Here is a 17,240-nt window from a genome sequence, read left to right on the forward strand (position 1 = left end):
TTAATTACCCTTACCAGTCAGAAGCTAACTGGGTAGCTCTATCAAGCAAGGTACACAAGACACCAGCCACACACCAACAGTCAGCACCACTCCACCTCACGGCAATTGAAGAGAGATCACTGAGGGCACTACAGGTGTAAGAATTACCAGCTTAGGTTACAGAAAATACTACCTCCACATTAAGTACAGATCCATGATGATTTTAGTAACTTAACTAATTCTACAGCAATCCCTTGGGCCATCTGAATACTCACCCAAATTGCACATTCCATATATGAATTCGGATAGCCAGGTGTTAAGTTGTACACTTTAAAATACATATCCACCAGGGGCTGGGGTTGTGGCTCAGCAGTAGAACTCTTGCCTAGCACGTTTGAGGCCCTGGATTTGATCCTCAGCACCACATAAAAATAAAACTATTGTGTCCAACTAAAAAAATAAATATTAAAAAAATACATATCCACCAGAATGGCAAAAGTAAAAAAAAAAAAAAAAAAAAAAAAAAAAAAAAAAAAAACAAGCATTGGCAAGAATGTGAACTGCAAACCTCGAATGTTATGGCAGGCAGAATTCTAAATGGTACAGATACTTTAGAAAAAAGTTTCACAGTATTTTTTTAAAAATTAAATTTACAACACAATCTAGCAATTCCATTGCAGAGATGAAAATTTGTTCACACAAAGGCATACACGTTACTGTTCATAGCATTATTATTAAAAGAGTAAGCCAATATCTTATCACCAGTTTAGAAAATCAAAGCATAGTATATCCAAACACTGGAAAAATTCGGTAAGCAAAAGAACTAAGTACATATAAAGTAAAACACTGATAAACCTCTACAACATGCTGAATGAAAGATGCAAAAAAAGTACAAACTGTATGATTCTACTTAGGTGAAATTTCTAGATAGGGAAACTTACACTTGAAAGCAATCAGTGAGTTTACCTAGAGTTGAGAATAGGAAAGAGAATTAACTTCAAAGGAGCACAATAGACTTTTTGGACCAATGAAAATGGTCTAAAATTGGATTGTGATGATTGTATAACTATAAATTTGCTAAATTCTTGTATATCTAAATGGATTAATTTTATGGTACATAAATTATGTTAATAAAGCTATTTTTGTAATGGTTTTGATGCCAGGGATTGAACTCAGACTGGATTCATAGTAGGCAGTGCTTCTCAACACTGAACTACATCCCAGACCCAAAACTTTTAAACACCATTATAACAAAATCTTTGGAATAACTTTTAAGACTGACAGCCCATTCATTTCAAATAATTCCAATACAATGACTTCTAATATACTACTAGGATTAACATTAGCAATTGCTTGAAAACTGAATGTTACTGATCAAATACTGCTCCTTCAAGCTATAAGTCTTGTGACAAAAATCTTCCTATTGTTTACATTAGGATCATCTCTTTTCCATTTTACTAATTTGTTTTTACCCTAATCTTATACCCTATAATATACCATTTTATAAAAATCTGTTACTTGATATTGACCCAATTTTCCATTAGTTTTCTCAGAATATTTCATAACCTGAAATAAAAATCTTAGTATTTATATTGAACATTTTTAAATACATACATTCTTTCTAAATATGAAAACAGGTATTTTCCTATTTTTTTTCCTCCTCCTTTGCTCATTAAGTCACTTCAAGTGCTGTCCCCGATAAGTTTCAAACATCTCAATTGTTTCAAAATTCTTCTTTGCTTTGAATTTGATGGGCTCTTATTTTCAAAGCACTGTTGACTTCCATGCTCAGGATGGCTTGAATTTCAGCCAAGCACTGTTGACTTCCATGCTCAAGATGGCTTGAATTTCAGCCAAGTACAGATGTGTCAGTTATATGTTCCCTCTCAGCAACCATTGAGAACATTTAACTATTAAAATCCACCTCAAGTTAAGTCTCATTTGAAACACTAAGTGCCTACAACAGATAAAAGTACAAAGCTAAAGATGAAGTAGAAGACACCCTGCCTGCTATGGCCCAGAGCAATCCCAAGTTATAGCCGTTAAAAACCAATGTTATAAATTACAAGATACTCTTATGATTTTGGCAAAACACAACTCCAGAAATTTTTAAATTGAAAATACTATCACTCAAAAGAGAAACTTGAAATACATTTAAATAATTTTTTAAATCTCAATTTTAAAAAAATAACCATAAAATGATTTTCCTTTAATTTCCCTTTGAAACTCCATAAATACAAAGGCCATACACCTTTTATCATTTTCTGATTGTGACAGATTTTTTTTTAAAAAATCAACCAAAGACAAGTCACATAACACAAACACTGAACTTAGAGGAAAGTAGTCAAATGAACTGATAGAGAAAATGCCACTTTCCTAACAGTAAAGATGATGGCAGAATGTCTGATAAAACAGTTTTATGTAACTGAGTTAAAAAAAAAAAAATTCTATCTGCCTCCAGAATCAGGTATAAAGAAAATGTTCACTCAAAATGGCAATAAAATATAAGGATAAACCTGGAAAGGGAAATTAGTACAATTAAGAATTTTTTAATTTAATTACAAAATACGAATCCCTTCCCTTCAGAAATCAAAGGTAAAGGTGCCATGAAAATAACTTCAATTAATCTATGAAATAAAAATTATTGCTATGGAATTGTAAAAATGGAGGCAATAAGGAGTTCAGAAGTACACTCAAAAGTTTACAACCAATTAAATGAACCAAAATTTGAACCCTATTTTCCATATTATGTAAAAATCACAATCCAGGTTTTGTGTCCTCAGTTATTCAGATATATATTATATAATTCACATTTTAAAGTGTTTTATCATTACATTTTCAAATTTGATAAAATCGAATTAAAACATTTAACTATTCAATATAAATCATTGTTAAAAGTATAAGGTAACATTAAAGGAAATTACTGAGATGTCATAAGTATTTCCTATTTAATATATACAATTTAATATTTAGAACTACATAAATTAATTCTTCCTAAAAGTTGATTCAGTTTTACAAAGGCATATTTTGTTGACTATAATAAATATATCCCCAGTACCACTTTTCTTTTTTATTCTAAAATTCTTTTCATTAGTTTTAATTTTCTCTGTCATTAATATGCAAAAATTACAGGTCTACAGTAAGTAGTCTTGAAAGTAACATGTTTTAAACTCTAAGCAAAGTGCACATTAAACTAGCTACAACTACTCATACTTCTTATCATCAAATAAAAAATAAATAACACTTCACTTAAAACCTGAGGGGAATAAGAATTCTCCCAGTAAGGATATTATGTAAAAGATTTTCCAGGTTTTTGTTAAATAAATGTACTTTCTTCTCATTAAAACTTTTTTTAAAAGTCTAATGAAGAACACATACTTAACAATGCCATATTACACAACTATAGTATTGTTAATTAAATAAAGCAGCCCAGTATAGTTGTAAACATTTTAAATGTAGTAAACAAGACTTGGCATATCTTTTCTCCCCAAAACTTGCCATTACGATGCTCTTTATGAATAATTATTCTTCCTGGAAAAATTTTCAGGTATATTTTAGTATTTTCAAAAATAATACACTGAAATAATATGTGAAAAGATTTAGTCATGGCAATTTCACTGAAATTTTTATTGCCTCTGTTGGTAATATGACAGGGATTGTAAGAAACACAATTGAACTTACAGAGATATGCAGATGATATTTACTAAAGATAACCTTGATTCTCAAGTATTTTTATATGTGGGTACTTCTAATTTTATACATTTTACTATTTAAAAAGCATTACATTTTAAAATGTGTACCTGTTCTGACATTTGGCAAAAACGAAACTGTACCTGTGGGTCAGTTTGAAACAAAGAATCAGCATGGGGAGTTGACCAGAATGAAGACTGAAACACTTATGAATTAAAGCAATTTAAGTTGTGTGTGTATGTGTCTTCCTCTCTCACAAACTCGCACACACTCACACATACATACAACCATACGTGTAAGCATTATTTAGTACAAAATATCCCTGTAACCATTTATCCTCAGAATAATCACACCACATTAAATCAATTTTCTCTTTTCAGCCCTAGTAATAGTTTTGTTTAATTCTAAGATGCCATCATAGTGAACAACCTTAACTTTAATGCTACATAATTATATTCAAAGTTTTATGTATTTTTGTTTATAATTACACAGTAATTATAAATGTTTAGTACCAAACTGATGACAAACACTATTTTGTTGAAGAGGGCTTGCATTTAAAAGGAAAATTCTGTAAAATCCAAGGCACTAGGCCACAACCAATATCAGATTTTTATGAAAAACAATTTATATTGGGGGAAAAAAAAGGCTAATGTGATCTCATTTCAAAACACAGCATACTTGAATTAGTCAATCTGAAAACAATAACATAACTTGAAATCTTTAAGACAGAAAATAAAGCTTGAATCTTTAAGACAGAAAACACATATATGTATCATTTAAAATTTTTTCATAATTGAAGTTCCTCTTCATATTTACAAAAATTAAATCAGGAAATACTGAAAACAGCAGGATTCTTTTCCTTCTTTTGTTTTTCTTTTATAATAACCAATTCCTGTAACCTGAACAGAAATTTTATAATTTTTCTTTCTGCAGACTTATATTCTTCAATTAAAGTTATGATTGGAATATTAATATAATATCTATGGGATAAGCTTTTTAGTCAATTTCCAAATCATGTAAATAAAAAGCAGTTTTAATGTCATTGTTTCTTAAAATCATTTCCGCATCTGCATAAAACGTACTGCTATTCTGAAGTACATACATACATTCCTTTTTTAATACTAGACTTTAGAGAATACCTGGAAATACCAAGCAATATCTGCTCCTACTAAGAGACCACAGTCATCTAACATTTGAAGTTCAGCATTTTTAACATGCCTTACGGAAATGTTTAAGAAACCAATAAACCCTTCTTCACATGTCAGTAAATAAGCAGAGAAATGAGCACTTTCAGCAGGAAAGCAGTTCATGGGTCTTGTAATAAAAAAAAAAATTCATACAAGAGAGTATTCTGCTTTGATGTGAAAACTGAACTAATTTGAGTGAAACAAAAACAGTAAAAAGACTAAGTTTACAAAAATAGAAGCCAGATTGGTATTTTGCATCAAGTATATGCTTGTTTGAAAATCTTTGTTCCTGAAGTAAATATTTGGCAACCACAGTGATTAGCAGTTAAAGCAATTTCAACAAAATAAGAAGTCATCAAAAATGGACTACTTTTCTGAAAGAGCAGTACCTATATTATATAGATTGAACTTCATGGCTCATCACAACCATTTCCAAAATTTAATTCCTACTATCTTTTTATAAATTAAAAGAATTTCATTTGTGTTCCATAGTGCGATGACCAGAAAGAAAAAAACAAAAAACAAAAAACCCTTATGCCTAAATTTAGAATATTGTATTGTGTGGCAATCCAAAACATTCAAAACAAATTAAATAGTTTAACTTATTGATAGGCATATAAGCATTTCAAAAGCATAATGAAATCCAATTATGTAGCGCATAATGTAGATAAGAATCTAACATTATGCAGACATTTTCTAAATAAAAGCTCCCTGTAGGACCATTATATATAAACATGGGTAAAGTTAAATGCAGACTAGTTCTGTGAAACCTTTTTGAAATTATGAGTCTGAAACACATTTTTCAGGTAGGCACCAAGTTATCCTAAAAATTTTTCACGTTGGTTATTTTGACGTTTCTTTCATCAGATTCTCTACTCACATCAACAACACATGTGATTTGTCAGGAAAAAAAAATATCCCCCCAAACCAAAACACCATTTCAGATCCAGTACACTTAAATATATCACTCTCATTGGAAGTGCTATCAGCATAGTCTTTGCAACTAGCCCAAAGCATATATTTAAGAAGTTCTTATAAATTGTTTGTGATGTTCATTATGTTTAATTCTTATGCCAAACTGTTTTCTGATGAAGACAGCATTGTGCTTTATGCGAGAATGGAAACCTCAAAATAATCACCATAAAGCTTCTAAGACTTATGGGAGAATAAACTAGGATGGTCCACAGATATAAGATGAAATCCACAACGTTGGAATTATAAATGTTTAGAGCGGCCCAGACTAGAAGACAAGCCCAAACCACCATTAGAAGAATGAAATACGATATGGTCCAAGATGTATCCTTAAAGTTTTGTCTCAACCCTCAGTTTGAATTGTGAGGATTGATCTTCAGTTCAGTCCAGCCAGCAGAAATTGACTGTGCAATTTTCCGTTGTATTTATTGTACAGACTATGTACATTCTAGAAGGTTCCTTTAGTGCTACACTGTTGTACTTTTTGTCCCAGCAATTTGAGGGCGTGCAAATTCCACAAAGTCATCAATGAGAACAGGCCATGCTCCTGGGAAAAAAGAAAAACCAAAGTAAGGCTAATATTTTAATAGATTCCTTTGGTGGGGTTTTTTTTTTTTTTTTTTTTTTTTGTACTAGAGATTGAACCCAGGGGCACTTAACCATTGGGTCACATCTCCTGCCCTTTCTTACATTTTGTTTATAGACAGGGTCTTGCTGAATTACTTAGGGCCTCACTGAGTTGCTGAGGCTGGCTTTGAACAATCCTCCTGCCTCAGCCTTCTGAGCTACTGGATTATAGTCATGTACCACTGTACTCAGCCTTTCTTTGGTTTTTAAAAAATATCTTCCTAAGAGTTAAATTATATCATTCTTATCTTTTACCACTAATAAGTCTTTCAAAATTCAAGCTTTGTATTCCTTGTATTCTCTCTAATCTGTTATTCCAACATATGGTTGCTCCCTAAGTGATAGAAATAATTCTTCTGGTAATCAATCAATACTACGGCATTCTGGTTTCCTGAAGGCCACTGAAGTCTGGCAACGGAAGTAATTTGATCAAAACTGGCAGCCTAATGGATGGCCATTAAGTGATGACATGCTGCCAATGCTGTGAGCATAGCAGGAAGAAACAAGTTTCCAGGCATTTTGTAGTACTCTTAAAAAGAAAACTAACAGCAAGTATCAAAATCTATTCTATTTCATGAAAATAAATGACTTAAGATTTTAAATTGCACATATGCACATCTCTACATATCCTCATGCCAATCTCCAAATCAGGAAGTTCTCTTAATTTTGCATAAAACCTAACAGAAAGCCTAATTATCAGGCATATGTAAGATTAAACACAGTGAAGACAAAACATGACAACAAAAATGGAGAGAAGACATCATCCCTGGTTAGTTTAAATGGTTCCAGGACACTTATAAAGAGGTCAAGACCAGCCATAGAAGATTTTTCTAATAATACCATATTTAGCAATCTCAAAAAGTCATCCTGCTAGGGCTGGGGATATGGCTCAGTTGGTAGAGTGCTTGCCTTGCATGCAAAAGGCCCGGTTCAATCCCCAGCACCAAAAAAAAAAAAAAAAAAAAAAAAAAAAAAAAAAAAAAAGCCATCCTGTTAATTTTTGAGGGGGATTAGGTAAGTATGTGTGAATAAATCAATTTAAAACAACAACAAAAAACTGTATATAGTGGTAGTAGATGGCAGCATCATTTTTATGAAGAAATAGCAGAAAAGTACTCAACCAATGAATGTTTACTGAATACCTATAGCTAAAGTGCATTTCAAATTAGACAAAATCAGTGAACTTAAAGAGCTTGCAAACTAGCAGAAAACAATAAAAATACATAGGAGTAAATATAAAAACACATTAAGAAGAGAATATATTCTTTTAAGTGAAAATCACTCATGCTTTTCTTATGTTTTTCTGGCAGACACGAATACTGGTTGGCTTTTTTTCTTTTCTTTTGCTGGGGACCAAACTCAGGGCCTCACACATGCTAGGCAAGTGTTCTACCACTGAGCTACACCTCTAACCCACTCACTGGATTTTAAAGAAACCAAATGATATAGATGGTAAAGAAAATGAAGGTACTGCATACATTTAAAATAGCATACATAGGGGTTGGGGGCATAGCTCAGAAGTGGCAGTCTTGGCTAATGCCCAGGACCTTTTGGCCTTTAAACTGGTCCTGAAGCAGAGATAAGTGAAGAAAGAATACTACTAAAGATAGAGAACTATATCTTGGGAGCTGGGGTTGTGGCTCAGTGGTAGAGTGCTTGCCTAGCATGTGCAAGGCACTCAGTTCGAATTTCAGCACGGCATATAAATAAGTGAACAAATAAAGGCCCACCAACATCTAAAAAAGATTAAAAAAAAACTATATCTTCATATGATAGGATAAATTGAACACTCTGAAGCCCCAAAACCAAAAAATAAAAGAGAATAAATAAAAGCTCAGGAGGAAAATTCAACTCTAAGAAAAACAGCTTCTGGATAGGAAGTTCAGGGAGTGTGATAAAAAGAGATTAGAGGCTGGGTACAGTGGCTCATGCTACAACGCTAGCAGCTCAAGAGGCTCACAAGTTTAAGGCTAGCCTCAGCAACTAAGCAAGGCCCTAAGTAACTCTGTGAAACCCTGTCTGTAAAAAGGACTGGGGATGTGGCTCAGTGGTTAAGCACCCCTAGTTTTAATCTCCGGTAACAACAACAACAAAAAAAAATTAGAAACAGGGCACACCTACAATCCCAATGATTCAGGGAGGTTGAGAGAGAAAGATTCCAAAATCAAGGACAAAGGGGCAATTTAGTGAGACCCTATTACAAAAAATACAAAAGGGCAGGTAATTTACATCAGTGGTTAAAGTGCCCCTGGGTCTAATCCCCAGTAACTCCCCCACCACATAAAAGATGGCAAATTATAAAAAAAAAAAAAAAGGGCAAAAAGTTTTATTACCTTCTTCATCGTAATTAGACATGTCATCTGCAATCATTGTACTGAAGTCTAAAAGAAGATTCCAAGTATCTTTTGGTATTGATCGTTTATGATGTTCCTATTGAAAAATAAAAACATTCACATCACTATAAAGAGTTAGAAAAAAATAGTCCAGATGACACTAAATGTAAGAATGCAATTCTGATAATCAAAAATTTCTTATTCTATGTCCATTTACATGCTCTGAAATGAGTAATCATGCTTTAAAATGTTAATTCCTCTTTACATACAGCATAATCATGGAGAAAATATATGGAACTATAGAAAATGTGAACTTACCAACAAAAATTTATTCCATAAGTCTAAGAATTTAAATCTTCCATTAAGCACTAAGTTCCAGTAGGCAATGGCCATTTCTAGATCTGTAAGATTAAAAATAAATTATGTACTTCCATAAATATTCTATAAATATTTGTCTCTGCAAAAGAATAAGAACTAAAGAAAGCCTTTTAAAAAAAACAAACCAAAAAAAAAAAGAAACCACACTTGTATCCTGAATACTTATGTACTAAAAATTTCCTAAAGTTTGTACCCTGTTTTCTCATGATGAATGGTCCTTCAAGGCCTTCCTTCATAATAAAGTGATAACACTTTACCACTTACCTCACAGAACTGTCCTACAGTTTAAATTAGATCATGTAGTTCAGCCCTTAACTAGTCACTAAGTATTCAGATGTTAGTTAATGTACACCAAGGCAATTTAAACATTTTGAGCAAGATAATTCTTTGTTGTGGGAGGTTGTCCTATGCAATGTAGGAATTTCAGTAGAATCCCTAGTCTCTACCCACTCAATGCCAGTAGCAGTCTCACTCCATACCCAGTGGAGACAACAAAAAATGTTTCCAGATATTGACAAAGATTCCTTGAAAGGCAAATTTGTCCACAACTGGGAATCAATGATACACAATTATAGGATGGAATGCAAAGGACTACTACTCACAATCCTAAAAATCTCCCACTCCAAGTTGGTCCTGACCACAAAGAGACCATCAAGAATACTGATATAGGCTGGGAATGTAGCTCAGTGACAGAGTGCTTACATGAAGCTCTCAGTTTCATTCCTAGTACTGCAGGTAAGTAAAATAAAAACCAATAATTAATACATATGTATATACACACACATACAAATACTATATGAAGGGACACTTGGTCTCAGCGCAGAGACAACTGAAGCAATACTACCAACATGATATCTACATCTGTTATACGACAGCATGAGCTAATCTCTTTCAAGGAATTAAAACAGAAAGTAATCTAGCTTTTATGAGCAAATTTATATGTCCAGAACACAATCTGGGGACACATAAGAGATTAGGAAAATGCACACCCACAATCTGAGCTACTAGGGAAGCTGAGGCAGAAAGATTGCAAGTTGGAGACCGTCTAGGCAGCTTAGTGAAAAACTCTTGTCACAAAATACAAAAAAAAAGCTGTGAATTTGGCATGAGTAAGGTCCTAGGTTTGATCCCCAATATCTTTAAAAAAAATTGTATAGAATTAATCTAATCTCACTTTCTCTTATGAGATTTCTTAGATGCTAGAAGGGGGAGGTATTCAACATCTCTCTAATGATACAGAATTTTCTCTATCATATGAAGAGAATCTGAAACTAGGATAATTAACAGTTAACTGATTAAACAACCATTTCCCCAAGAGTTAAGAGAATAAAGCCAACCAGAAGGAAAATCTCTCCAGAAACAGTAATATTCTATGTTAATAATTCCACTCCACTCAAATACTCCTTAGTGATTTGACCAAGATATGCTAAAGCTTGATCATCATATCTATATAGCTATGTCATCATCTCTGCTAATCCCCCTTCTATCCTTGTAGGAACTCAAGAAGACACTAAACAACTTTTATCAGAATTCCATTTAAATTTTCAGACTGGTTAATCCCCTTTATCATTCCTAGCCATTAATCCAAACTGCAAACCTATCTGGTAATCTACCTTTTCTATTAATCCCAATTCCCGTAACTGGCCTTTTCCTCCCAGATTTTTGTTGTCCCTGTAGGTCCTCCTTTCTGATCCGCCAGTGGCCCTCGAATGCCCTTTACAATACAACTAAACTCTGCATCCTGAACTTTTTTAGAGAATGCACCTTCAATCCTCTTGTGTTATCTAAATCCTAATTTACAGCATTGCTTTCAAGTGATAGCTGCATTTCCCTCTCAAAAGAACGTGGACACTTTTCTTAGATCACCACTACCACCTCTAAATCACTACTCTTTCACCTTCATGCTTTATGAAATACCTGAAAACTAAATCTATCACTTAATCCCTTCTCAGCTCTATCCTTCTACCAAGCTCCTAATCAAATCTGCCACATTTGCTGACATCTTTGGTAACTGGTTCAGTCCTTCTTGATCCCATGTTCTGTCACCATTCTGAAGGTCTTCAATGCCCACGTGAAATGTCATATGACCACACACTCTATTAGGACAGTTCCTACCTCTACTCTAGTCCAAAAGCAAATGTTCCTCTAAAAGATACACTGCCAAAAGATGACTGGAATTAACCAAATTCAGTTAAACTGTAAGAGCTTTAATCAACATGCAAACATCAGCAGCATTTTTAATATGCCAATAAAGAACATGCTAAGAAAGCAAGCAATCTCACTCACAAAGGCTATAAAAGAAAATACACAGGATTAAATTCAACCAAAGATCTGAATCCCAAAATGTCAAAAAAATGGTAAAACACCCCAAGTTCGTGGACAGAATTGATAAAATGTCCATAGCTACCTAAAACAATTTAAGGATTCAATGCAATCCCTATCAAAATAACAATGCCATTCTTCACAGGGAAAAAAAAAACCTGTTATTCATATGGAAACACAAAAGGTCTCAAATAATGGCGCTTGCCTAGTATGCATAAGGCTCGAATTAAATCCCAAGTACCCGGAAAAGGAAAAAAAAAAAAAAAAGAATAAGTAGCCAGAGCAATCCTGAACAAAAAGAATAAAGCTGAAGTCAGGAATGATGGCATATGCTTATAATCCCAGCTACTTGGAAGGATGAGGCAGGAGGATTGCAAGCTTGAGGCCAGCTGGGGTAACTGAGCAAGACATTGTCTACAAGAAAAGGTGGGTGGGTACTGGAGATATAAATCAGAGAGGCCTCTTGGACTCAGTACCACCAAAAAAAAAAAAAAAAAGAAAGAAAGAAAGAAAGAGGGGGGAGGGAGGGAAGGGAAGGGAAGAGAGGGAAGGAAAGGAAGAAAGAGAGAAAGAGAAGCTGAAGGTTTCATAATATCTTGATAAAGTATAGTAATCAAAAACATCATGGTATTGGCTTAAAACAGACACACAGATCATTGGACAGAACAGAAATCCCAGAAATAACCCCCTGCATCTACAGTCAACTGGTTCTTGCCAAAGATGACAATGGAGAAAGGGCAGCCTCTTCAATGCATAGTGCTGGGACAACTAGATATCCATATGCAGAAGACTAAAATATATCTCCTATTTGTTGCCATATGCAAAAGTGAACTCAAAAATGGATCAAAAACCTAAACAGATGACCTGTATAATGATGAAACTACTAGGAAAAAGAAGAAACACTTCAAGACATCCACACAGGAAATGACTTTTTCTAGATTAAGACCCCAAAAGCACAGGAAATAAAGGCAAAAACAGATAAATGAATTTTGTCAAACCAAAAAGCTTCTGTATAGAAAAGGAAAGAGTGAGAAGATAACCAAAAGAATGGGAGAAAATATCTGCAAACTATTCATGTGACAAATGACTACTCCCAGAATGCAAAAAAGAACTCAAACGCTGGGCACAGTGGTGCATGCCTGTAATCCCAGCAACTCAGGAGGCTGAGGCAGGAGGATCACAAGTTCAAAACCAGCCTCAGCAACTAAGCAAGGCCCTAAGCAACACAGTGAGACCGTCTCTAAATAAAACATAAAAAGGGCTGGGAATATGGCTCAGAGGTTAAGTGCCCCTGGTAATAAAAACAAGAAAAAAAAAAAAACAAGAAAAAAAAACCCTCAACAATAAAGAAAAAATGAATAAATGACCTGACCAAGTATCTCTCAAAAGGACAAATACAAACAACCAAGAAATATGTGGAAAAAATGCTCCTTATCCTTAGCAATTAGGGAAATGCAAATCAAAATCACAATGAATTATCATGTTACTCTAGTTAGAATAGCTACTACTAAAAAAAGTAATGGGGCTGGGGTTGTAGCTCACTGGTAGAATGCTTGCCTAACTCATGTGAGACACTGGATTAAATCCCTAGCACCACATAAAACTAAATAAAGATATTTGTATCCATCTACCCCCCCCCCAAAAAAAAAGTCACAATTGCTGGCAAGAATGCAGAGAAAAGGGAACTGTTCTCTTAAACTACTGGTGGAATGTAATATAAATTAGTGCATCAATTTGAAGAGTATAGAAGTTTCTCAAAAAACTAAAATCAGATCTACTATACATCCAGCTATTCCACTTCTGGGTATATATCCAAAGGAAGTGAAATTAACATATTAAAGAGACTATCTACTCCCCATATTTACTGCAGCACTATTCACAATAGCCAAGATACAGAATTAGCAGAGGCACACAACATCAATGGATGAATAAACAAAGTATGCTATATATACACAATGAAATATTACTCAGACATAAAGAATGAAGTCCTGCCATTTGCAGCAAAATGGATGGAATTGGAGGATATTACATTATGTAAAATAAGATACAGAAATGCATGTTCTCTCTCACATGTGGAAGTTAAACTTGAATTCAGAATAATAATTACTAAAGGCTGGGGGATAAACAGAGATTGAATAAATGTATCAAAACATAGAAGGAGTTCTGGTATTCCACAGTTCAATAAGACAACTACTGTTCACACTGACGTATTATATACTTTGTGAAGATCTAGAAGTAGTTCAAACCTCCAAATATTAAAAAAAGAGATAGAAATACTAATTACCCCAATTTGATCAGTTTTACACCATTATGCATGTATTGAAATAACACATTGAATCCCGTAACAATAAACAATATTTCATGTTAATAAAAATTTTAAGTAAAATATCCTGGAACTTTAACCATTATGCCACTTGTTATGATTTGGGTCTGGAATGTCCCTCAAGGTCTGTGTGTCAGAAGCTTGGTCCCCAAAGCAGCAAAGTTCAGAAAGTAAAGTTTTGGAGAAATGATTGGATCATTTTTTTTTTTTTTAAAGAGAGAGTGATAGAGGGGGAGAGAGAGAGAGAAATTTTTTTTTAATATTTATTTTTTAGTTATTGGCGGACACAACATCGTTGTTTGTATGTGGTGCTGAGGATCGAACCAGGGCCGCATGCAGGCCAGACGAGTGCGCTACCGCTTGAGCCACATCCCCAGCCCCGAAATGATTGGATCATGAGGGCTCTGGCCTTATCAGCAAATAAATCCACTAAATGGTGAACAGACTACTGGGAGGTGGTGAGCAGGTAAGGCATGGTTGGAAAAGACAGGTCACCAAGGCATATACTTTGGAGACTTTTATCACGTCCTGGTGTGTCCCACCTCTTCCCTGGATGCCATGAACTAAGCAGCATTTTTTCTGCAACACCCTTTTGCCATGATGTTTCTGCCTTGGGGCTGGTTGGTCAAGGACCCAAACTCTGAAACCTGTGATCCAAAAAAAAAATCTTTCCCCCTTTCAAGTCCTTATTGTTAGGTATTTTGTTACATGAAAACCTAAAACTGAAAATTGGTACCAGGAATGGGGTCATTCCTGTGATTATACCTGACCTGTAATTAAATCTCTGAAACTGGTTTGCAGGATTTTGGAAAAGTTTAAAAATGCAGGCTAGAAAACCCTTAGAATGCTGTAAAGAGAGTTTAATGGATCATTCAGGTGTGAGCTCAGAAGACAAAAATGCCAACAGGAACATGGACAGTAAAGACTATGTTCAAAAGATTTCATATGGAAAATAACTAGAAGCTACATGTGTTACATTCAAGCAAAGAACTTGTTTACATTTTATTCCCTGAGACCTGGGGTGAGGCAAAATTAAAAGTAGCAAACTAATCTAGCAGAATAAATTTCGAAACAGCATAGCAGTCAAGTGGTAGTACATGTGGCTTTTAGTTAGGTTCACTGTTGAAAAACCATAAACAAAAAGAGCAGAAACATTTGGAAAATTGGCAGTATTGCCAAATTTTGGCCAAACTGTAAATTTACACAACTTACAAGAGTGAAAAATTAGGGCCAAGCAATCTGTGTCTGCTTGAGATATTATCACAATTAAAAACAAAGAAGTATTTACAGAGACAACAGGAAAGATGCTTTGAGGCATCTCCAGAATTGGTAAGACTCCACCCATGACAGACTCAAGAACATAATGAAAGTTCATTTGAAAGATGTTGCTTTCAAAGGAGAGCTGGAACATCCTGCTCACAGAGGGCTAACTAGAAAGTTGTTTCCCCAGGGTTCATTTAACTGTGCTCAGCTACCCTGGTAGAGGCTGCTACAGTGTCCAGCTATTCTTCAGCTGTTGGCAGACTTTGGCATTGTCCACATGGTGCTGGTTTTGCAGGAATGCAAAATCCTGGAGTTTTAGTTTCATGAAAGAAGGCAGGCTTGGGAGACCAAGCAGTGTGTGTTGGGGCTGGGAATATCTGTAAGCAGTCCCTGAGAGGGTGATGTCTGATTCTGTCCAAGTGAAGCCAAAGCTGCATTAGACACCCTAAGTTAGAGACGCCAGAAATATGGAACATCTACCAAGGAACACTGCAGGGAATGAGTGCAGCCAGCCCAAGAGAGGTGCCATGTGGGCTGCAACCAGCAAGACCACCAGGGCCCATATCTGGCCACTTACATATAACCCTGGATATCAGACATGGAACTAAAAAAAAGACTTACGCTTATCTTGCTTGGTTTCCATCTTGCTTTTGGTCCTATCCTTTCTATACCCCTAGTCCTCCCTTTTGGAATGGGAATATTTACTATATGCCATTGTACGCTGGAAGTATGTAACTTTAAAGAATAGACACAAAACCTGGATTTTTTAAGAAAAGGTAGAATTGATTGCAGGGATTCATGGGACAGAATGTATTTTGCCTTGTCAGACAAACGTGGGCCTCTGGAGACAAGGGGAAGAATGTATGGTTGGATCTGGAATATTACCCAATGTCTCATGGGTTGAATGAATGCTTGATCCCCAACACAGCAATGTCCAGAGATAGGAATTTTGGGTGGTGATTAGATTATGAGGATTCTGACCTCATAAGTGGATCTACATCAACTGGATGACTGTAGGCAGGTAGGGCACAGTTGGAGGACGTAGGTCACTAGGGATGTGCCTGCCCTTGGAGACTTCATTTTATCTCAGGCCCTTTTCCCATCCCACCACTGGACACCCATACCCTTCTGCCATGATGTTTCTACCTTAAAGCCAGTCAATCATGAACTGAAACCTCTGAAACTCTAAGCCTACTCTAAATTGTTTTGTTAGATATTTTGTTCACAGCAATGACAAGCTAACATACTACTCAAATTATTCTGACTCCTAAGCTTTAAACACCAACATTTCAGAGGCTAGGAATGTGGCTCAAGCAGTAGCGTGCTTGCCTGGCATGCGTGCGGCCCAGGTTCAATCCTCAGCATCATAAACAAAGATGTTGTGTCTGTCGAAAACTAAAAAATAATAAAATTCTCTCTCTTTATTAAAAAAAACACAATATCTCACATATATTCTTAGTCACTGCTGATCTCTTGCTCTTTTTCCTTTTTAACATTATAGTTTTTCTTCAGTCTCAAGATCCCTTCCTTTATTCACTTTCCATGGTACTTTATTTCAACCATACTCTTTCTATATAATCCTCTTAACCCTTCCTTTGTCTTTCAGGACACAACTGCTCTCCAAAATTATAATCTCGAATGAGTACAATCTTCATTTCTCCTTGACAAAAACACTAATTCAACACTGATGCCACCAAATTAATATCATATAACTTTAGCAAGATGTCCACTGTTCTACCTACTAAAAATGGCCATCTATAGGACTGGGGATGTAGCTCTGTGGCAGAGTGCTTATCTAGCATACATGAGGCACTGAGTTCTATCCTCAGTACTGCCAAAGAGAGAAAGAGAAAACAAAAGCAAGCAAGTCACCTTGAAATTGGGGTGTTGCTCAATGGCAAAAGACAAGATCAGCATGAATAAGGCTCTGGATTCAAACACCAGTGCGCGCGCACACACACACACACATACACACACACACACCCCATCTTTTTATTCTTTTTAATCTCCCATCTAACCAGGTCTTGACTTCTGCAAGGACAGGTGAAACACATCCCCAAATTGACAGACTGCAACAAAGAGCAGGCATTCAGAAACTGCTGAATGAGCTGGGTGCGGTGGCACACGCCTGTTATCCAGTGGCTCAGGAGGCTGAGGCAGGAAGAT

At 35.2% G+C, this 17,240-nt stretch overlaps 1 protein-coding gene across 4 annotated transcripts in view; it reads right to left on the reverse strand.

Annotated features, from left to right (window-relative positions):
- Positions 1 to 3,591: 3,591 nt before the first annotated feature.
- Dcun1d1 (defective in cullin neddylation 1 domain containing 1) overlaps positions 3,592 to 17,240 on the reverse strand; it is a 42,566-nt gene continuing 28,917 nt past the window's right edge. For all 4 annotated transcript variants that reach the window (XM_026382918.2, XM_077795323.1, XM_026382919.2 and 1 more), the window contains 3 exons: positions 9,107 to 9,189; positions 8,789 to 8,885; positions 3,592 to 6,375 (listed from right to left, as the gene is read on the reverse strand). In XM_026382918.2, coding sequence (XP_026238703.1) covers positions 6,296 to 6,375; positions 8,789 to 8,885; positions 9,107 to 9,189 — 260 coding nt within the window. In that variant the 3' untranslated portion in view covers positions 3,592 to 6,295. The remainder of the gene's footprint in view (positions 6,376 to 8,788; positions 8,886 to 9,106; positions 9,190 to 17,240) is intronic.

The sequence above is a fragment of the Urocitellus parryii genome, chromosome 2, assembly GCF_045843805.1.
Source record: "Urocitellus parryii isolate mUroPar1 chromosome 2, mUroPar1.hap1, whole genome shotgun sequence".
Taxonomy (NCBI): Eukaryota; Metazoa; Chordata; class Mammalia; order Rodentia; family Sciuridae; genus Urocitellus; species Urocitellus parryii.